This window comes from Azolla caroliniana, unplaced genomic scaffold, assembly GCF_043228905.1.
Source record: "Azolla caroliniana isolate FFs.n. ecotype wild unplaced genomic scaffold, voAzoCaro1.0.p SCAF_10, whole genome shotgun sequence".
In the NCBI taxonomy this organism is placed as follows: Eukaryota; Viridiplantae; Streptophyta; class Polypodiopsida; order Salviniales; family Salviniaceae; genus Azolla; species Azolla caroliniana.
Window position 1 is genome coordinate 6,054,694 of NW_028230445.1, and position 23,929 is coordinate 6,078,622.

The 23,929-nt window shown below is 38.5% G+C and overlaps 1 protein-coding gene across 1 annotated transcript; it reads left to right on the plus strand.

Annotated features, from left to right (window-relative positions):
• The first annotated feature begins 835 nt into the window (after positions 1-835).
• LOC147858863 (ARM repeat superfamily protein) lies at positions 836-23,224 on the plus strand. The gene is made up of 18 exons (XM_087325595.1): positions 836-966; positions 1,674-1,737; positions 1,882-1,981; positions 9,569-9,631; positions 10,108-10,208; positions 11,376-11,442; positions 18,555-18,626; positions 18,859-19,020; positions 19,602-19,675; positions 19,764-19,864; positions 20,552-20,659; positions 20,748-20,845; positions 20,983-21,117; positions 21,418-21,465; positions 21,576-21,690; positions 21,776-21,873; positions 21,982-22,075; positions 22,822-23,224. Exons 1-17 carry the CDS (start codon positions 891-893, stop codon positions 22,066-22,068), a joined length of 1,569 nt encoding a protein of 522 aa, XP_087181721.1. The 5' UTR covers positions 836-890; the 3' UTR covers positions 22,069-22,075; positions 22,822-23,224.
• The last annotated feature ends 705 nt before the right edge of the window (positions 23,225-23,929 follow it).

The following is a 23,929-nucleotide window of genomic DNA, read 5'->3' on the forward strand; positions in this document are numbered from 1 at the left end:
AGAGGGTGGGAGAGGGTCCTAGTATGTCTTGGTATTCCGCCCGTATCTCGGCATAAGTTGGGCACTTGCATGTGAAGTGATACTCATCCTCTATCTCTATGTGGCATAACCTACATAGCCTTTCCTCTCTAGGGACTCTATTAGCTCGACCATTCTCAATCTCAAGTTGGTGAGATGATATCCTAAGTTGTCCAATGGCCACCCTTAGTGCATTTGATAAGAAAGTATCTAGGTATCTTGGTCGTGTAATAAACCCTAACTTAGAGAAGTGCAAGAAGTGTTCCTTATAGTACACCATTTTAGATGGGAGTGGCTCTCGTGGGGTGATCCATTTGTATCGAGTGTAGATTTGCCATATTTCTTGGCGTATCACTTTATTACGATCTTCATGAGAGATTAAAGTTTGATCAGTCCCATGGTTGTACTTAAGGGGAGGTAGGTTATTAATGTCTATGCCATTTGCAAATAACCAACTCACCACAATGCTATACCAAGAGTTGGTGTCTCCAGACACATGTAAGGATCGGGATGCCTCAAAGGCTCGACGGGATATCCTATCTTGTGGTTGACTATGTATCCGATGAATAAAAGCTACCACTTGAAAGAGTGCTTCTACTAACATCGGGGGTAGGCTAAACTCCGCTCTAATAATGTCATGTGGTACTGTCGATTTGCTTCGGAGTTGACGTGATAACATCACCACTAAAGGTCTCTCCAATTGCGTCCACATGAAAGATGGTAGACCTGGAGCCCATACTACTGATGCATGTATATGTATGTATGTATACAGTATATCATATATATGTAATGGAAACACATGCAGAAACGTTCCTGTCTGCGTAGTACTTACTACTCCAGCTGCTTTCTTTCGATTGAAAACCTGCACCACGATGACCGCCATGGATGTGGACGCTATCGATCTTTCATCTCTCTCCACTGACGCTTCCGACTTCTCCTCCTCTCTCGGTACACTCCTCTCTCTCTCTCTCTCTCTCTGTGTCTGTTTCTTTCACCATTTCTATCTGAAAGATGAAAATGAATGTAAAGATGAAGCTTTCGTCCCCTCCATTTTCTGGTCCAATTCCCTTCCGTAATCCTGTCCGTTTTCTCCACCGTTTCCATCTCAAAGGTTTGAAAAAAAATGGACAGATGACGATTTTCTCTCCCTCATCCTCTCCAGTTTGCGTCCATCACCGTAAGCTTGTCACTTTCTCTACCTTCATCTTTCGAAAAACTCTCCGTTCTCTCTTTTGTTCTCTTTTAACCTCGCTGCTTGTCTCACGGTTTCTAGATGGAAGATAGAAAAATATATTCTTTCTGCTGATTTATGGTCAGGCATTCAAAGTTTTTTTCTTTTCTTTTTGCTTTCCCCCCTTTACTCTTGTCTCTTATGTATGATTTCAGGTCAAATATTCCTTCATTGAGACTCTACTCTCCTCCCTGACGTGCTGTTTTGACTTTATTTATATTAGTTTCTCTCACCATTGCTAGGTGAAAGATGAGACACTGTTTAATCTCTATTAATTTCTAGCGAAGAGTTCATTCAGATGATATTTTAACATCATTTCTTATGTGCAGTTTTTCGTTAATCTTGTTGCATATAACCAATTCCTTCACCATTTTTATCTAGTAAGATGAAAGAATGCATATGATTGCTGTCTATTTCTGGTCAGGTATTCCTTCAGATGAGGCTACTGAACAGTTTCTCAATAAATATCCGCTTCCTGTGCTGTTCAGGTGAGAAAACGCCTTTCCATTTTCTGACATGGATGTGATTGAGTTAAATATAATAGTTGTAGTGTAAAGTTAACGGGTTTCTTAGGCTAGTTTAAAGATGTTGGAATGGCTAAGGCATGCTTTGTTTTTTATGGTGTTTTTCAGGACCTTAGAATCTGAGGATGAAATGAGAAGCCCAATTATTTTGGCTTTGGAAAAAGTGTTCAACACACAAATTGGTTCTGTAGCACTTCTTGACGCTTTGGTGAGTAGTAGGATCTTGTAGCATATATATATGTATGTATGTCTGTGTGTGTGTGTACTACTGAGACTAATGAATTTGCGATTTTCTTTCTCTCTCTGAGATAATCATTACTATGAGCCATAGAGAAGTGTAAAAAATGGCTGTCGTATGAAGCTTAGTGAGAGTTGGGTGTTGAGGTTGTGTAGAGAGATTTATGATGTTGGATGCTGTGGTATTTACTACGATGACAAGGCAACTAGAATCCAGGTGAAGGAACATCTAATAAAATGTTTCCACGCCTATTTAAAAAGCATTGAATTTTGGTAAGAAGAAAAGACTTCCAATTTTCACAGAAAATTGTCACAAGGGGAGGGGGATCTGGCTTATGTGCATGGAAAATTGCTATTGCCTGGTCTATGGTAACCTAGTTTGAATCTTATGATCTAGGCCCTAATTAGCCCTTAATTAACTTGTTGCATGGGAAGGAGGGGTACTGGTGCTAAAGAAGGTTGTGGTGGCTCTTTGATGGTGAGGTATTCCGCCATATTGCTAGAGAGAGAGATTGGTTGTCTGATTGTAAAAATGATACTGGTGGTGTAAAAAATCATAAGTTGATTGAAGATATAAAGTGAGGTTAATATTGAAGGTGTTCATTACTGGCCACATCATCTGATGTGTATGAGGTGGAGCATTGGATGCAAGATGGTGATCTCTTATTCATTTCTATGCGAAAGTATTTCTTCTGTTTCCTCTTGACACGGTGAAGCCAGCTTAGCTTGTCTGAATGTGGGCAATTTGACGATCATGGCTTGAGTCTTTCTGAGGTCTACTGTGAACTATTTTTTGTGGCAAGAAAATCTGAAGTTTTGAGATGATGGTATAGATTGGCATGAGATACACACACCATGATTATGTCATTAGTGTAAAGAATTCAATTCCCTTGTCTTCAGTGGTCAAATATTGTTGGAGGGTGGCAGCTCCAGACCTACTCTCTCTTTCAACTTTATTATCTCTGTACTACATTCTCTCTTCCTAGATTCTTCTCTCTCTAGAATCTGCAACTCTTTAAATGCCTTCTCTCTCTAGAATCTGCAATGCTTTTTAAATGCCTTTTGTCTCTTCCACTTTTTCCAAGATATTCCCTTTTTATTCCTAGTTTATTGTACATGTTTGGTAGTACAAGAGTCTCTTAACTACCAAACAACCATTCCTAATTTTGTATAAATAGGCTTATACCAGCCTCTTTTGTAATAAGATTATTTTCTGCTGCTACTTAGAAACAAGCACAACTCTTTGGCTGTGTCTCTACTCTTTGCAACCATTTTTTCTACTGCTGTCTAACAGCCTTCACACAACTTGGCTGTGTCTATTTTGTTCTAACTCTTCCGCTGCTGCTATTAACAGCTTTTCTCACATGGTATCAGAGCAGTGACGTCTCCATATCCTCAGCCTGATTATTTTTGCGAAAGAGAACACAACCCTATAGAGGAGGTTCTCTTAGCAGCCACCCTCCCAACCTACAGAGGAGGTTCTTTTTTTTTCTTTTCCCCTCATCTGAGCCTCACCTTGCATCTAGGGAGAAGTAGAAAGACCCTGAGCATCTACTTACAACTGCTGTAAATTGTCCAGTTGTAGCTCAAGAGGAGGATATCCATGGCCTCACATGCCACGATTGTTTGATCAACCATTCCCCAACTCCCCAAAGGGTCCATCTTGGATGGGAACAATTACTTGGATTGGGAGCTACAAATAAAGACCTTGCTACAATACCATCGTTTATGGAATGTAGTCAATGGTAGTGACAAGAAACCACCAGTAACTTCATCCTCTTCAACCAAATCAGTTGCTGGCTCATCTAACACTGAGATTGAAGTGTGGCTAGATAAGGATTCTCGTGCCCATGATTTCCTCATGTTTAATATTAAACCGAGCATCGCTCGTCAATTTCAAGATACAGATGAAGAGACAACCAATGAACTATGGACATCCATCAAAAAGAGGTACCATCGAGCTAATCATGCTCAAATGATAGCTATTGAGAACCAACTAGCTAATCTCAAGATTCATGACACTCCCAAATAACACAATTTGTTACTCTCCAAAAGGAACTAGTTTCTTTGGGAAGCAAGTCAACTGAAGTTGAGTTTGTGCATCGTCTAATGATAAAGTTGCCTGAGTCATTCTCAACATTTTGTGACACAATTTCTCTTCTTCCCAACACACTTGATATGAATACATTTCTTGGTATGCTACAAGATAGGGCAACAAGGAAGAAAAGTGCTCAAACTTCCAATGAGACGCTTCTACATGCGACAAGTAAAGGCAAGTGGAAGCAAAATGGTAACTCCTACAACAAACCCAATTCAAGACCACCAAACAACCCAGCTTACAAGGAGCTCACTTGTCATTATTGTGGCTACAAAGGTCACATTCAGCCGGATTGTTGGAAAAAGAAAAGGAACAATGCTAAGAACTCTTCTTCTACCAAAAATCAACCTACACCGAAATCCAACTCGGCCCACTCAGCCAAAGAAACAGTTTTCCTTGGCATTGAGGAACAAACTTCACATTTGGCTGGACCAACTACCTCAACCATTGATGAGTGGTTAGTAGATAGTGGTGCTACTTCACACATGACCTATGACAAATCCATTTTGCATGATGTGAAACCTAGCTCCTCCCAAATCTCCATTGGAGATGCCTCAAGCATTGAGGCTTCATGTGTGGGTAATGTGTTTCTTAACAATTCTTCAAACGAAGAACCTGTCATTCTTCAAGATGTGCTACATGTGCCTCGCATCTCTGCCAACCTACTTTCAGTCTACCAAATCACTAAGCAAGGTTATGGAGTCTACTTTGATAGCTCAGTTTTGGAAGTCATTGACACCAACAACCTACAAATTGTAGCTAGTGGCACATAAGGAGGTTTATACCGCCTGAAAAGTTCCCATAGCCCCTTGTAAAAGTCCAAATCTCATCTTCTTTATCTTTTTCAAGGCTCTCATGCGTTGGTGGCACAAGAAGATTCCACGTTGTGGCATGCTAGGTTTGGTCATCTCAACTATGATTCTCTTCAAAAGCTCTCCTCTTCCCAACTAGTTGAGGGTCTTCCTATTTTCAAAACTCCCAATACCCCATGTGTTGCTTGTCTTCATGGCAAGCAACATCGAGAGCCTTTCCCTCATGAAACCACTCACCATGCAACATCTATCTTCGAGTTAGTGCACATGGATCTTTGTGGTCTCATGCAAACCACTACTCTTGGTGGAGCACACTACTTCATGCTCATCATTGATGATTTCTCCCACAAGGTTTGGGTTTATTTTCTTGTAGAAAAATCGCAAGCCTTCACAAAAGTTCAAGAATGGGTAGCTCTCGTGGAGAACGAGACATCGAAGAAAGTTCGAAAGATCAAGTCGGACAATGGTGGAGAGTTTATCTCCCAAGCTTTCCACCATTTTTGCTCTCAACGAGGCATTGCTCGCCAAATTCTACACCCAATACTCCTCAACAAAAAGGAGTCGTGGAACGGAAGAACCGGACAGTCCAAGAGATGGCTCGTACAATGCTATCTCAATCTGATCTTCCTCTCTCATTTTGGGGTGAAGCTGTCAACACAGCAGTCTACATCATCAACTGCTGCCCAACAAAAGCAATTGTTGGAATGACGCCTGTAGAAGCATTTACAGGGGTAAAGCCCTCAATATCTCATTTTAAAGTCTTTGGTTCTGATGCTTATGTTCACATTTCAGATCATAAAAGGACGAAATTTGAGTCCAAAACCAAGAAATGCAAATTTCTTGGTTATAGCACACAATCTAAAGCGTACAGGTTATGGGATTTAGAGTCAAAGTCCCTAGTCATCTCTAGGGATGTTCATTTTGTGGAGTCTCAGCTGGATGATTGTAGGATTTCACCTGAGTTCATGGTTGAAATCCCAGCTCCTTCGGAATCTCCTATTTTAGACGAAGATGTCTCATCTTCAAGCCCCCCCATCTCCTTTTGTGATTTGAAGGGCTGCTCGTACTTTATAGGGGATTCTCTAAATGCTTTTGGACATTTTCAAACTCTTTCCATGTGCACTTAGGGATACTACTTCCCCCTATTGTCCACTCTATTAGGTGTCACCAAAGTGTCGAAAAGGTATTTCTTGAGAATCCAAGAGTTAATTTCTCCATGATTGCATGTGTTCACAAATAGTTAATGTGATGTCGTTCTCGCCACTAAGCAACAACTAGAACATTCATGCCATCTATGATTTGGAGAAAGTTCAAGGCCATAAGGATCTATGATTTCTTGAGGATCTCAGACTTAATATCTCCATGATCCAAGACTTAATTTCACAAATGGATAATTTGATCTCTTTCCCGTCTCTACGTAGCGTCTAGCACATTCATTCCATCTATGATTTCAAGGAACTTCAAGGCAATAAGGATCTATGGTTTGAAGTAACTTTAATAAAAAATTTGAAAATTCATCGCCCATATGCACATAACAAATAACTTTCACGCAGATTTGGGAACTTGGCAAGAATATATTCACTTAGTGCTACTACTTCTTCCATGTGCCTTCAAAGATGCTCACGAGGTACTATATCAAAAAATTTCTTGAAGTCTACAATGACAATATAAACTCTTATATCTCAAGCAACTTTCTTCCATTATTACACGAAGGGTGATAAGGTGATCGATGGTGTTATGGTGTATTTACAAGGTAGCTTGTTTAGAAGCTCTCTTACCATTTTTTTTCAGTCCATGCACTAATCTTTGATTCTGTTGGGATTAAAGTCCCTTTAGGTTTCTCCAATTAAGCTAGAAAAACGCTTCTATAGAATTTACTTTCTAATTTTTGTTTTACAGTCTCGTTTCAAAACTGTACAACTTCTAAAAGAATGTGTGCATTCCTACCTTTTACATATTTTTTGAAGTGTGGGTTTGTTTTAGTAAAATAATTTCAGCTTTCTTTAATCTCTGCTATGTGTTAAACCCCATAATTGTAATTAGTTTCTATATCTCTACCTTTAGATATTTTAGAAAACTGTGATTCTATCTTCTACTTCTTTATAGAGTCCATTATACACCCATGCCATTAGTGAGCTCACCATGATGGTTCAATAATTGTTTACATTATTTTAATATCCAGCCTTATGTAATGGTATGATCCAATTCGTAATCTAATCGACGAGCATGTGATAATGCAAACATATCTTTTAAAGTATGTATCTTCCTTGCGTTCCATTTGAACATTCGTCTGTTATACATTGAAGATCTCTTGCCATTTGAGAGGCCAATTTCTTCAGCCCTATGCATACATCCTCAATCGTAAAGAAGGGAGGCATTTGTGAGCACATGTATGTGCTTCCTCTTGTATTTGGACTAATCGTTGAGTAATTTCTTGTAGTCTTCTCTTCTTGAATAAGTCGTTTGTTCTCATACAAATGCTTTTGTTGCTTTTCCTTAGCTTTCACTACATCCAAACTCATAAGGCATTTTTGAGCTTCATGGTATTCCTTATGAAACCATTTTTTCTTTGAACTACATTTCTTTGCCTGGAATGCATTTTGTTTGTGCATGAGAAAATGACTTTCTTTAAAGCTTCCCATTTGCATTCTAGTGTGCCACCATGTTGTATCTTTGTATTTGTAACATATCCTCAACCATCATGGTATACACGGGTGCTCGTTTAAGGTTTACGCTCACATATGGTTTATTATTTTCAATGGACTTCTCATACTGAAACCTTTTTATGCATTGAGGTTAATATAGTCCTATGGTTAGAGTTTGGTTGTTAGAGCTTGAACCTAATGTAAGCATGAGATAAGGATAATATAGATAGATAGAAAAGAAAGGAGAGAGAGAAAGAAGGGTGGCAATCCACCCAACCACCCCCGAGTGAAGGGATCGAGACGGACTCGAGCCTCGATCGGCGTCCCATACCAGCGCCATGGCGTCGAGTTGTACCTGGTACTGGTGCGCTCGCTACAAGAGTTGATCACCACGAGGACAGAGTCTCGACGTAGTCAAGAGATGTCAAATGAGGGTAGCTAGGCCTCATATTTATAGCCAGGCCTAAGGCAACACTTTATCCACGTGTATAGAATACTATGGCACAATCTTACCACGGGATATTATATGGTCATGCCCATAACATTGTGTCCGTTTACCAATATGCAATCCAAAATACCGTCAGAAAGTAGCATATAGTCAATCTCACTATTTCCTAGTGTTTTTTACATGTAAAGTCATTAGTGTTAGGCCATAAGGATATCATTTGTAAGAGTAACTTTCCAAATTGATTTGGATTTTATGTCGTCAATAGAAAAGATCGACTACACATTTGTATATCTTGTTGCATCCTTGAGATATTTGTCATCGAAGATTGTTGTGCGTGAAGTTGCCAACCTCTTGTATGAGCATTCATGTCATCAAAGACAATACCTTCCTCGTCTTTGAAATAAGCAATATCATCGTCTAAATTTGCAAAAAGTTGGTCTTTATCCAAACAAACATAAAAGTTAGAATCTTGATGAGGAATGTAGCATCCAACCACAGAAGTGGGCATATCATTTGTGTTTCTATTTTAAGCCAAATGTCACATTTATGTAGAGAGAGAAAGAAAAAAAGAAATATTAACGTCTTTTAAGAGGCCAAAATGGCCTATAAGACCAAACAAGAGATTACATCTTAAGTGTTGTCTCGTCTTTAGGAACAAATAAAAACAATAAGTAAATAATACTCCGTAAATATAAAAGTATATAAGATAACAAGAGACGAGGGAATCTGGTTTTCAACACATGTGAGATTCTCAAGTTAGATATATTGTAGCTTTTGTCTTCGAAAGATCTCTAGCATAGGTCGATCTAGAATGGAAATGTCTCCGAAGCGAGGGAAGCACCTGCGATGGCAGGAGATAATGGCTTTTATCTGTCGATGACAAGGGTGTCGAGGTCGTGGTTCATGGGGCTGGGGCCTATGTGCAGGGCAAATTGCTATTGCCCGATCAATTGTAACCCCTTTGTTATGTCCTGGTTGGGAACCCATTTGGTATCCCGTGATTGACTCGTAGCATTAGTAGGAGTGATGGTGCTAAAGAAAGTTGTGATTGTTCTTTGTGGATGAGCTTGTGTGGCTGTGTTCTTCAACAACTCTTCCCGATGTCTATTGAGCTCTAGCAAGAAAAGTCCTAGGCACCGTTGGTCCTCATATTCCATTGCCATGCGTAGTGGGCCAAAGCCTAGTTTAAAGAGGCAATGGAATCTCCCTCTGATTTCAGAAAAGACACTACAGTGACAAACATAGTGTTCTTCGAATTCCACTCCTTGATGACACAATTGGCAAATTCTCTCTTCTAGAGGTAGTCATGTATATCTGTCTACCTCAATCTATAACTGATGTGATGAAGTTCGCAGCTGCCCTATCACAGTACGCAGCGCATAGGATAGATGTATGTCCATATAAGGTGTCCTGATGATGAATCCATCCTCTGATGTGTGTAAGAAGTGTCTTATAGTGGGCCATCTTTGTAGAGAGAGAGAGAGAGAGAGAGAGAGAGAGAGAGAGAGAGAGAGAGAGAGAGAGAGAGACAGAGAGAGAGAGACTTTTGCATCAGCCATATGCAGGACAAGGACTAAAAGCATCATCTTCCTCAACCAGGCGAATGACCTGCATTGCTGTAAGCATTTTATTAATATTATCTAACATAATTATATATGTACGTATTCTATTACAATGTCCGATGAGATAAAACAAAATTAGGATCTGATTAGATTTTTCTGCCCGTCTCCATATTGAAACATGTAAATGCTGGTTCAAATTTGTAAATGTTTAAATTTGTATAACTTCTAAAATCTATTGTTTTCATATGCATAATGTCCATGTTCCTTAATTTTTCATTGTTTATTTTTCTGTCTTGTTGAGTTGTGCACTACAAACTCCTGCTTTCTGAAGAGCATGTATGCATTAAACTGCACACATTGAACGAATACTAAGATTATGAAAGTGCGTAATGTTTTAGAATAGGAGTTGTGAAAATCTACAAGTTTTATGTTGGTTATTTTCTCTGATGTTTTAATTGGGTTTCAGTGATAACATTGCACTACAGAAACTAGGGTAGGTTTTAATTCTTAGTCTCTTTTAACATTCTCACAGATTGCAAAGCTGCTTGAAAATACTGGCAATAATGAAATGGCAGTGCAGGCTCTTGTTGCAAGTGATATTGTTCCTCCTTTGCTTAAAACAATTACAGATGAGTATGTAATCTTGTACTAATTATTTTTTCTTTCATTTGGAAATAATTTCTTGCAATTAATAGAAAATTTTGATTAATGAGTTTCCTCTAGCATTTCCCACATACGTACTTTATTTTGTACTCTTCTCTGGCCTTAATGCTCCCTTTAGCATATAGATTGTTTTTCAAAATAAAACCCTGAGTTTCTCTTGATTTCCCCAAATGTCCCTAAGTTCTTTTATTCTCTCAAATGTTGCTGGTAAACTGTTGAGTGAGGGAATGCACCATATGCTTGCTCATGTAGCACATGGAATTGCTTGAGAGGGCATGACCAAAGGCGTTTGGGAAATAACAAAAGCATATGGCATTTGGGAAATAATAAGAACATATGGCATTTGGGAAAAGAAAGAAAGTGCTTTGGCATTTTATAGTGTTTTCCTACTATTTAGTCTCATATTATGTACCTGAATAATATATTTCACCCTTGCTGTCTTTATATGTTCTATTAGTTTCTGTAATATATTTCTGAGTGTTGACCCATATATCAAGTGTCGGATGATGTTTGTAACTTGTTTTCTCTGTCATAGGTCATTTTACCAGCTGCAGGATAAAATATATTCTGATGAAGATATGTTTTATATTTTCAGCATGAATTCAGATTGTAGCTCATAACACTGGATGTTATTTCCAGAATTTTGGTATCAGTTCCTTATTTTCCATTTCTTTCTAGCATTGAAGTCCGATGGGTAAACACTATTGAAAGATAGATTTACCTTGTAGGCATGTGGACACTGCAGATGTTGTTTTCCCCCTTAATTTGTTGATTAGTTTGGAATAAATTTTATTGTTGTTGTGAGGGGCTAGATAATTTTGGATTTTCTCCTTGTAATCTTAATCAAGGAAAATGCATTTGTTCAAAAAAGTGAAATCCTTTGTCTGTCCTCATGGCTTAAGGTGTTTAAAGTTATATTCGTTCAAGTTGCCCTTACTATTTTACATCTTATAAATGAACAAGGTAATATGTATTCCGTTAGATTAATGATTAAAGTCCTCCTTTAAAACCAGAATTAAAAATTAAGCAAATATAAACATGATATAGTCACAATGTCTGCTAGTGCCTCTAATTCATTGAAGGTTTTCAATTTTATAACCAAGGTTCTTCTGGTATAAAAGGTCAATGTCATTGCAGGGATGCAAGCGTTGCAAGTGGTGCAGCCCAGGCTATTCAAAAGCTTGCAGATACTACTAATGGAGTTGTAAGTATGAACAGATAAAGTTTGGAGGATTTTTGTCATATTTAGAAACGTAAAATCAGATGTGTACTGCCATAGTTGTCTTTCCATTTTTTTCTTGCTAGTTGTGAAAATGATGGATGTATAAGCCTTTTGATCGTGCTTGTAGGATGACCAATTCTATCTTTTTCACTTTATTAGCTTCTATGAAATTATTAATGGAAAAAACCAAGGGGAACTCTCTGATAGTTCAGAGTGAAAAGGAATGATATGCGATATGAAGTGTGAGAGAGTACACCTGATAATTATGTATATTCTCTTCTATACATAGAAGGCAAAATAATATTAGTACTTATTCTACAATGAATAAATAAGTTATGAACCACCAACAGAGATGTATGAACAAGTATGAGTTGACATGAGCTAGACACAAATACTATTTATCCAACTAGACTCTGACATGTCAAATAAAGAGGAGACAAACTGCTCTCATTCAATGTACAGAAGATCCTTTGCCATATGCCAACTTAGGCAAATGTTTTGTCGGAAGAAATAGGAAATTATCATCTGCATACACCACGACAAGCAGATAAAGTCTGTTTATTGTTAACATAGAAACCTTGATTTCATGCTAGTTGAAAAGCACTGAAGACAAGACAATTTCATGGTCATCTTACCTGCCTCTATGTGTAATTAGAGTGGAGAGATTTTGCAGTGGATTTGGTGGCTAATTTGATGGTGAAGATGTGAACAAGAAGATGGTGCATGAGTAGTGGTAGAAATGGAACTCCTCAATTTTACACCTTAGGAAGAACAGTGTATATGAGGTCGAACTGCAAGATAATGTGAATAATGAAATTTCCAACTTGGAAGTCATAGACGATGGATGTCAAATTTAAGATTAAGGTTGACTGCCTATCTGCAGTGGGTTTAATAACATCTCATATATAGGGAAATATCACCTTGAGGTGCATATGTTTCTTGATGGTAGTAGGAAAGAAAGATATATTAATATCTTTTAAGAGACCAAAATGGCCTATAAGACCAAACAAGATATTGCATCTTAAAATATTATCTTGTCTTTAAGAACAAACCAAAATAAATGCAACTAAGTAAATCTATTGCTATGAAAGAATCACATTATCTCTATTCATGTAATTTCTCTGCTGTTATTAATGTCTTCAAAAAATCTCTAGCATAGGTTGATTGAGAACGGGAAGATCTCTGAAGTGAGGGAAGCACCCCTGATGGTGGGATATAATGGCCTTTATTTGTCAAACAACAAATTTCTGTTGCCCGATCTATTGTAACCCCTTTGCAATGTCCGGATCATGGACCCACTTGTGTATTCCTTCATTGCCTAGTAGCATGAATAGGAGTGATGAGGTGAAAGAAGGTGTTGGTTGTTCGTTGTTGAGCTTTTCCTTCAAGAACTTCTTGTGTATCTTGAATTCTAACAAGAACAGCCCCAACCACCATTGGTCCCTATGTTGGAGGGTGGCAGCTCCAGCCCTGCACTCTCTTTCATATTTATTATCTTTGTACTACATTCTCTCTTTTCTCAGATTCTTCTCTCTCTAGAATCTGCAACTCTTTAAATGCCTTCTCTCTCTAGAATCTGCAATGCTTTAAATGCCTTTTCTCTCTTCTACCTTTTCCAAGATATTCCTAGTTTTTTGTACCTGTTTGGTAGTACAAGAGTCACTTAACTACCAAACAGCCATTTCACCCACATTCCCCAATTTTGTATAAATAGGCTATACCAGCCTCTTTTGTATAAGTTTTCATTTTCTTTTTTGCTACTTAAAACAAGCTCTATTCCTTGGCTGTGTCTCTACTCTTTGCAACCATTTTTTCTACTGCTGTCTAACAGCCTTCTCACAGCTTGGCTGTGCCTATTTTGTTTTAAGTCTTCCGCTGCTGCTATTAACAGCTTTTCTCACATGGTATCAGAGCAGTGAGGTCTCCATATCCTCAGCCTGATTTTTTTTGCCAAAGAGCACACAGACCTATCTTCTTTTATCCCTCCCTCCCAACCCTACAGAGGAGGCTCTTCTGTTTTCTTTTCCCCTTATCTGAGCCTCACCTAGCATCTAGGGAGAAGTAGAAAGACCCTGAGTATCTACTTACAACTGCTGTAAATTGTCCAGCTGTAGCTCAAGAGGAGGATATCCATGGCCTCACATGCCACCATTGTTTCATCAACCATTCCCCAACTCCCCAAAGAATCCATCTTGGATGGGAACAATTACTTGGATTGGGAGCTACAAATAAAGACCTTGCTACAATACCATCGTTTATGGAATGTAGTCAATGGTAGTGACAAGAAACCACCAGTAACTTCATCCTCTTCAACCAAATCAGTTGCTGGCTCATCTAACGCTGAGATTGAAGCTTGGCTAGATAAGGATTCTCGTGCTCATGCTTTCCTCATGTTTAATATTAAACCGAGCATTGCTCGTCAATTTCAAGATAAAGATGACGAGACAGCCAATGAACTATGGACAGCCATCAAAAGGAGGTATCATCGAGCTAATCATGCTCAAATGATAGCTATTGAAAGCCAACTAGCAAATCTCAAGATTCATGACACTCCCAACATCATGGATCAAATAACGGAATTTGTCACTCTCCAAAAGGAACTAGTTTCTTTGGGAAGCAAGTCCACTGAAGTTGAGTTTGTGCATCGTCTAATGATAAAGTTGCCTGAGTCATTCTCAGCCTTTTGTGACACCATTTCTCTTCTTCCCAACACACCTGACATGAATACATTTCTTGGTATGCTACAAGATAGGGCAACAAGGAAGAAAAGTGCTCAAACTTCCAATGAGACGCTTCTACATGCGACAAGTAAAGGCAAGTGGAAGCAAAATGGTAACTCTTACAACAAACCCAATCCAAGACCGCCAAACAACCCAGCTTACAAGGAGCTCACTTGTCATTATTGTGGCTACAAAGGTCACATTCAGCCAGATTGTCGGAAAAAGAAAAGGGACAATGCTAAGAACTCTTCTTCTACCAGAAATCAACCTACACCGAAATCCAACTCGGCCCACTCAGCCAAAGAAACAGTTTTCCTTGGCATTGAGGAACATACTTCACATTTGGCTGGACCAACTACTTCAACCATCGATGAGTGGTTAGTAGATAGTGGTGCCACTTCACACATGACCTATGACAAATCCATTTTGCATGATGTGAAGCCTAGCTCTTCCCAAATCTCTATAGGAGATGCCTCAAGCATTGAGGCTTCATGTGTGGGTAATGTGGTTCTTGACAATTCTTCAAGTGAAGAACCTGTCGTTCTTCAAGATGTGCTACATGTGCCTCGCATCTCTACCAACCTACTTTCGGTTTACAAAATCACCATGCAAGGTTATGGAGTCTACTTTGATAGCTTAGTTTTGGAAGTGATTGACACCAACAACCTACAAATTGTAGCTAGTGGCACACAAGAAGGGGGTTTATATCGCCTAAAAAGCTCCCATAGCCCCTTGGAAAACTCCAAATCTCATCTTCTTCATCTTCTTCAAGGCTCTCATGCCTTGGTGGCACAAGAAGATCCCACGTTGTGGCATGCTAGGTTTGGTCATCTCAACTATGATTCTCTTCAAAAGCTCTCCTCCTCCCAACTAGTTGAGGGTCTTCCTATTTTCAAATCTCCCAATACCCCATGTATTGCTTGTCTTCATGGCAAGCAACGTCGAGAGCCTTTCCCTCATGAAGCCACTCACCGAGCAACATCTATCTTGGAGTTAGTGCACATGGATCTTTGTGGTCCCAAGAAAACCACTACTCTTGGTGGTGCACGCTACTTCATGCTTATAATTGATGACTTCTCCCGCAAGGTTTGGGTTTATTTTCTTGTAGAAAAATCCCAAGCCCTCGCAAAATTTCAAGAATGGGTAGCTCTCGTGGAGAACGAGACATCGAAGAAAGTTCGAAAGATCAGGTCAGACAATGGTGGAGAGTTTATCTCCAAAGCTTTCGACCATTTCTGCTCTCAACGAGGCATTGCTCGCCAATTTTCTACACCCAATACTCCTCAACAAAATGGAGTCGTGGAAAGGAAGAACCGGACAGTCCAAGAGATGGCTCGTACGATGCTATCTCAATCTGATCTTCCTCTCTCGTTTTGGGGTGAAGCTGTCAACACAGCAGTCTACATCATCAACTGCTGCCCAACAAAAGCAGTTGCTAGAATGACGCCTGAAGAAGCATTTACAGGTGTAAAGCCCTCAGTATCTCATTTTAAAGTCTTTGGTTGTGATGCTTATGTTCACATTTCAGATCATAAAAGGACGAAATTTGAGTCCAAAACCAAGAAATGCAAATTTCTTGGTTACAGCACACAATCTAAAGCATACAGGTTATGGGATTTAGAGTCAAAGTCCCTAGTCATATCTAGGGATGTTCATTTTGTGGAGTCTCAGCCGGATGACTCTAGGATTTTACCTGAGTTCATGGTTGAAATCCAAGCTCCTCCGGAATCTCCTATTTTAGACGAAGATGTCTCATCTTCAAGCCTCCCATCTCCTCCTACTCAATCTCTAACTTCGCCAACAATTCAAACCTCTCCCTCAACCCCACTTGTTTCCACTCCCTCTACAAACCAGCTTCCACCACTTCCCAAGTGGCTTCAAGCCACCATTCGTGATTCTCATCTCTCCGATGCTGAACTTCATGAGTATACATCTGGTTCTCGAACACGTAAGTCACAACGGCCTCTTCACTCATGCAACTTTGCCTTATTGTGCACTGTTGTGCAATCAAAAGAACCCACAACAGCAAAAGAGGCCCTTGTTCTTCCAAAGTGGAAAGCAGCAATGGAAGTTGAACTTGATTCCATTGAGCGGAATCATACATGGGAGCTGGTCCCACGGCCTCCACATCGACAAGTCATTGGATTGAAATGGATTTTCAAGACCAAATACCATGCTGATGGTACTTTGGATAAGCACAAGGCACGTTTAGTGGCAAAAGGCTACTCACAAGTTGAAGGAGTGGATTATGAGGAAACTTTTGCTCCAACAGCAAGGTACACATCTATTCGATGTGCGCTTGCACTTGCTGCTCACAACAAATGGGCCATTTTTCAAATGGATGTCAAGTCAGCCTTCCTTAATGGTGACTTGAAAGAGGAGGTTTATGTTGAACAGCCTCCAGGTTTCGAGATTTTAGAGCAGAAAAACATGGTCTACAAGTTACACAAAGCCTTGTATGGCTTAAAGCAAGCTCCCAAAGCTTGGCATGACAAAATTGATAGCTTCTTTCTTTCTCTTGGGTTTCAAAACTGTAATGCTGACAGCAATCTCTATGTTTTTTCCCAAGATAATTTGCTTTGCTTGATCATATTATATGTTGACGACCTTCTAATTACAGGGTCCCTTGCATCTAAAATCGAGGAGGTCCGCGCTGACCTCAAAACAACCTTTGAAATGACTGATCTAGGACTTCTCCATTATTTCATAGGTATGGAGGTCTATCAATCACATGGTGGTATCTTTCTCAGCCAACATAGGTATCTCAGGCAGCTCCTTGAGACCTATAGCATGACAAATTGCAAGCCACTCTCCTGTCCAATGGATCCAAACTCAAAGCTATCTCGTGAAGACGATTCTCCCATATTTGAGGATATCACGAAATATAGGAGATTAATCGGGTCCCTTCTTCACTTAACTTATACCAGGCCTGATTTGTCCTATAGCGTGAGTATTCTCAGCCAATTCTCAACTGCTCCAAGACAAAGTCATTGGCAAGCAGCTATTCGAGTTCTTCGGTATTTGGCCAACACACTCGACTATGGTCTATCTTTTAGAGGCGGCATTGAGCTTGTTGGCTACTCAGATGCTGATTGGGCAGGTGATATTGATTCTAGAAGGTCCACATCTGGCTATTGTTTTATGTTAGGTTCAGGTTTGATTTCTTGGAAATCGAAGAAGCAAAACTCAGTTTCTACTTCATCGACGGAAGCTGAATATCGCGCCTACTTGGATACTTGCTGTGAGTTGCTATGGTTGATGCAATTGTTTTCTCACATTGGTGTTTTGCAAACCTCTCCTATTGCAGTTTTCACCGACAGCCAAAGTGCACGTGCCTTGGCACATAGCTCAGCATTTCATGGTAGAACAAAACACATCGAAGTGCACTACCATTTTGTTCGTGACTTAGTGAAATCACAAGTCATCAACTTGGCATATTGCCCTACTCAAGAAAATGTGGCTGATTTATTTACTAAGCCACTTCCAAGGCAAGCCATTGATCAGCTCCTTGATCGACTCAATGTTGGACTGCCGTTCTGGAGCTGAGAGGAGGTGTTGGAGGGTGGCAGCTCCAGCCCTGCACTCTCTTTCATATTTATTATCTTTGTACTACATTCTCTCTTTTCTCAGATTCTTCTCTCTCTAGAATCTGCAACTCTTTAAATGCCTTCTCTCTCTAGAATCTGCAATGCTTTAAATGCCTTTTCTCTCTTCTACCTTTTCCAAGATATTCCTAGTTTTTTGTACCTGTTTGGTAGTACAAGAGTCACTTAACTACCAAACAGCCATTTCACCCACATTCCCCAATTTTGTATAAATAGGCTATACCAGCCTCTTTTGTATAAGTTTTCATTTTCTTTTTTGCTACTTAAAACAAGCTCTATTCCTTGGCTGTGTCTCTACTCTTTGCAACCATTTTTTCTACTGCTGTCTAACAGCCTTCTCACAGCTTGGCTGTGCCTATTTTGTTTTAAGTCTTCCGCTGCTGCTATTAACAGCTTTTCTCACACCCTAGTCCGTTAACCTGCATAGTAGGCCAAAGTCTTGATTAAAGAGGCAATGGGATCTCCGCCTTATTTCATAAAAACACAGTACAGTGGCAAACATGATGTGCTTCAAATTTCACTCCCTGATGACATTAACTTTAGGTCAAAGTGGTCAAAAACCGTTGTTAGTCCATTAACTTCCTAAGTTATTCTATTTTGTGTTGCTACTATGTGTATAGTATTTGTATCCTTTATGGTTTTGGTTAATGTTTAATCTACTGCTTGTGTGTGTGTGTTGGCTGAACGATTTATTTTTTTGGCATTGTTTTGATCTTGAATCTCCTTTCATGTATTGATCTTAATATGTTACCTACCTATATTTCTGAAGGAAATATTATTCAAAAGAAAAGGAACAGCAGAAGGTCTCTTGAAGGAGCTAGCTTTGCATTCAAGTTCCTTGGTGAGTTTCTTGCATCTTTTTAGGTCAGCATGTTTGCAAGATATCTTGATTAGCTACTCTTTGGGCTTAAGATTGTTTCTCTTTTCTATCTGATCCGAAAGATGCTAAATCTTACCATTTATTTATTCTCAAGTTTTTAAATGAGAGATTATTCTGTTCAAGCATTATCCCTAGATTCTGATTGAATATTCAGTTTTTATTAATAACTATTGATGATCATGGTTTTTTTCAGGTTAGAATACGTATTTTTTCCATCATTGCTTTTCTGTACAAACATTCAAAGCAGGCTGTCCCTGTAATCAAGGAATCTGGAATTCTTAGTGTCCTTGAATCAGAGTTGAGCAATGAGCATGATGCATTATCTCAAATGAATGCTTTGGAGCTTCTTCATGAGGTATGATAAGAAATTTTCTTTGCTACATCCCGTTTTACCCCATTCATTGATTAACATAGTACACCGTTTTAGCATAAAGCTTAAATATGATTTTCTGGATGGAAACTTCATTTCATTCGTTTCATAATTCAGAGGTGGTACGAAATACCTAGGGAATTGGCCAAAGCTGATTGTGTGGGTCTTTTGCATAAGTGGTTCTGAAACTTCCTGTGGCTTTCAATATGTCATATGGTCTTAGGTATCTCTTATGAATAATGATTGGACTGCACTCCCCAACTGCGTGGAAATGCTCAAATAAAGAGTAATACATAGACTGTGTGAACACATCATGTTCTGCCTGGGGGTCTCTAAAGATTGAGTTTCTCTAAAGGGTTTAAGGTTTTGTCTGTGAAGAATTGACTGAGGTGATCACATTCAAGCCATATGTGATTATTTTAGAAGATAATATAGGCACATCAACATTACAATGTGGATTGTATGTTTTTCTTTGAAGCTTATTTGATTATGATGTGACAGATGATACCCTTGGCATGTCAACATATAAGATCGATGTGATATTATGTACTTTTGTCTGTTTCCAGATAGCTTTGTCACCTAACGGTGCGAACTTTCTAACTGATGGTGGTCTACTGCAACAACTTATTTATATTATGGGGTTGGTATTTTTTTCTCATGTATTTTTCCGAAGTTCAATAACATAACCTCCTAATATATTAATCCTTGTCTGAGTTATTTTTTAACAGAAGTAGAAGAGGAGATTCATTTGTACGTTCTCAGGCTATGATGATTGGTGCTAAGCTAATATCACCAGAAGGTGGTGTGCCTTCTTTGGTATCCAAGGAGGGTATGCGCCTCTTTTTATCTATTTGGTGTATATATTGTAAAACTGGGATACGGAATGCTAATGTGATAAGTGTGGACCCAACTTTTGAGTTTCCTGTTATACCCTAACTTTCGTTCTTATAAATATTTTCATGACGTCATAGGCTAATTTGATTAATTAGATACCAAATCTTTGAATTTTCTTGATAGTTTTATTGATGTGCTGCATTGTACAGGCATTGCTTATAATTATTAACAAATCATTCTGCTCAACTTCTGTTAGACCTTTTCATGATTGCGTTTGCACCGTCTGCTAGACTTCGTCTTTGCTGAGCCAGTAGAGGAGTTAATTGTAGATTACAAGAATCTCTTTTACAGTGTAACTATATTAGCCTGCAGTCATCTATTATATTTCTGAGTTTTTCAGACATGTAAGCTGAGTGAAGGTGGCGAAATAGGAAATTAACAATGTAGAATTTTCTTTTGCATGCAAAATGTTCGTAGTTTCCAGGTGTATATATGCCAATAGTAGATAATATTACTTTTTGTTTGAACAATCAAAGCTAAGAAGATTATGTGCATATCTGAGTGTCTGATGGTTCTGCAACTTCAGATTTCCTTTGTGCTTGTGTGTGTAGTGGTGATCTTTCTCATATGATGTACATATCGTATTTGCATGTTCTAATAACTGGCTTATTCTCTTGTACAGACACCGTGAAAATAGTGGATACAATCAATGCAGCCTTAAAATGTAGCGAAGATCTGGAAGGAAGAGAGGAAGAGGCAGCCATTGATGCAATTGGGAGAATTGGAATGTGTGCGTTGTCTTTATGCATATTTACTTGCCCTCTTCCGAGCTTTTTATATTTGCATGTCTGAAAATCTTGGGATTTTGGTATATGCAGCTAAGCCAGGAGCTGAGGTCCTTTGTGAAAGTTTTGCACAGGTCATTTACTATGTACTACAGTCTGCCTTTAATCGAAAGGGGGGCAGCAAGCAACTGGTAATTTGTTTTGTCTGTATTGGCCACGTATATGTTGGAATTCATGTGGATTAGTATCTGAGGTTAAATAAATACTTCTGTATCTTTTAACTGGAATGCATAGCATCATTTGTTAAAGATGAACGTCTGTTTCATAGGTCAGTGTTCATGCGCTTGCTTCAATTGCGGGTGCTGAGCGTTCAGATAATCCTATTCTCAATGAACAAGCAGAGAAGGGTCTTAAGGATTCAATCTATTCTGTACTTCAGAGTATGGTGAAGTGGTCTTTGTCTGTAAGTTGTATCTGCTCTCTTTCTTGACCAAGTAATGCTTGTAATAAGGTAATCATGTTGTTGAGAGCATAGAGAATTTCCAGTGCATTTCTGTTTTAGTTCGAATAACTAAAGTACTGAGCATGAAAAGTCATGTATTGATATGTGCACATCTGAGTTACATGCATGTTGATGGTATTTCTATATGCACACATTTAAATACTAAAAACTATGGAAAGCACTTACATAGTAGAGCTAGTTATCTTGTAAAGCATTGGTTGTTTCATGATTCAATTGTATTGGAGGTGACAACTGTTGCAGGATCAAATACATTGGCTCTTGCAGCAAGCGTATGAAATGAGATTAGCGGTAGAGCCTCTTCACTGATTCAAAATTATATCTTTTATTGCAATTGATTTGATATCTTACTATTGTTCTTCTTTTATTTTATTGTGGCGGGGGGGAGATGTTTCTTGCAGACATACAGGTTAATTGTTCCACTCTCTGGACGATCCTGGTTTGTTTTGGATATCTCATCTAATGCTGACATTATCAATTATTTGACTGATCCGCATGTAGAGCAAGAAAAGGAAGGTGAGGTCAAGAAAAATACGTTTCTAGGGTACTCTGGCCTTTCAAGTTTTAATACCTTAGTAAGATTCCTATATTTTTTGTCCAGGTATGGAATGGCGGCATTCATGTTGTGTTGCAATCAGCACATCATTACAAGGCTCTGGGCTATGGAGGGAACCTGGGCTGCATGATATTTATGAAAAGGTATACCTGTTTATGAAGATTGGCTTGGTATATTTTCATATTCAGAGGTAAAATGCATCCATACCAACCATACTGATTTTGTTGTGGAATGATTTTTCACTGAAATAGGTACAATCAGCTGTTCTCAAGGGACCTTACTTATCCAGAGAGAAGATGGAAGCTCGCCCAATAGTAATAACACAAGAACGTTTCTAGAGGGAAGGTATTCCAGTAATAGCACATCCAATTTTATATCTTCTAGCTCTCTCTCTATGTCATTGCATGTGTGTGATGGATCTTATGAGTGTTCTGAATGGTTGAATCCTGAATCTGTTGTGTATTTATACCCGAGGCGCTATGTTCCACCTTAATGCACCATCCTAGCACATGGCACAAAAGTAAAGAAGATGGGTTATACTACTATGAGCATTATGTTCTGCCACCTGTAGGTAATAAATCCAGTGCATCTGCAATTTCCCATTTTGAATCAGTCTCAAGATCACAAACCTAATTTGACACTGTTGACCAATGCAAAGAAAAAAGAAAGAGTGTAATGTGTTTTGTCTGTGAGGATGTATAGAACAATTAGCATTGAGCATGAGTACCATGAGACTATTCAGCTATGTCAATATTTCGATACCTTACTTCAGTTCATCCTTTTTTGAATATGGATCAGAAATGCATCTCATTATTGTTTATCTATGTGAGGATGGCCTGTTGAGCATCTCTTGGAATAGTGATCTTGAAGTGCACAAGTTATTGCATACCTTAATTTTGCTTTCAAAGAAACCCACATGGTAGTTCATAGACTTGAAATCCAAAATCAACTCAAGAATTGCCAGGGAGATTTGAAAAAGGTGGCTATGCATGGCAGTTATCTATGTGTGCATTCAATTTTATATTGCCATATATTATTATCTATTCTGTTGGGACATAATTAATGTTAATTCATTTATTACTTTATGACAGGTTTTTTCACCATATATCTGACTATTTGGTGTCTGATGGATGACGGAAATCAAGATGTATGTTGATTATGTTGTGTGGAAATCAGAACTTAGTAGGCAATGGATGTACAGATGAACTAATATTTGATTGCTCATCAACAATCTGGGTTTAGTCCAAAATTAATGTCTTTCATCATAAACTCGATAGTTTTAGTATGTCTTTCATTGTCAACAATCTAGGTCTGGAACTTTTGGTAATGTTTGTGTGTCTCGACATAGTTTAAGTATGAATTATATTTGGTTGAAAGCAAGGAAAATAGCACAAGCTGTGATGAGTTAAGAACATAGATGCTAGCCTCAAGTTGGAACCCTGTGATGAGCCTGTCTACCTAATTTTCTTTCAATTCAGAGTTTCATCTTGAGGATATCCAGCGATACGAAAAGTTTGGTTAGTAGGTTTGTCTGTTCCTGGTTGCATCAATCGATGCCAAGTAAAAGTATGTAACTTGGCATAAATACTAGCAAACAATTGTTCATCACTGAATATTTCATTTCTCACATCTAAACTACATAAACACACAAATTTTATGGCATTAAGGTTTGAATGTGTGAATATTTAGCTTAACAGAGTTCATTAAGAATGTGCAAGGTAGATGGTACAGAAGTAAAATGTTGCATCTTTAACAACTCGTAGCTCAGTTTATTCCCAGTGTTTGAGACATTGGTTGATATCAACTTCAATTTGATCTCCTTTCTCATTACTGTGGTTCCACATACAACGAACAATTAATTCACTTTAATAATAATATGATCTTAAAACTATGGTTAACATTCCAAGTAAATCCTGCTACAGAACTACCTATAATTGGATATTTTGATAAATACTTTTAATTAAATGTTTATACAACCAACTACTTATGTAATTTCCATTGCTTTGGTAGTACATATGTTAATGCTCCTACAATCAACTGCTCATGTAAAACATTTTCCATTGGTTTTGGTGTTTTACTTATTTGGCTGTGTTTTCTCACTTTTTGTACGATTAACTAGTTTTGATACGATTTGCATATCTTCAAATATAGTTATGTCTTGATCAAATATTATTTCAACGTCAATGATTGGTTTACGAT

What these genes read in the sequence shown, in the direction of transcription:
- LOC147858863 (XM_087325595.1), top strand. Translation starts at nt 891, where the DNA reads ATGACCGCCATGGATGTGGACGCTATCGATCTTTCATCTCTCTCCACT. An exon ending in CGACTTCTCCTCCTCTCTCG is followed by an intron (nt 967 to 1,673) that starts GTACACTCCTCT and finishes ATTTCTGGTCAG; the next exon opens with GTATTCCTTCAGATGAGGCT. An exon ending in AATTGGGAGAATTGGAATGT is followed by an intron (nt 20,660 to 20,747) that starts GTGCGTTGTCTT and finishes TGGTATATGCAG; the next exon opens with CTAAGCCAGGAGCTGAGGTC.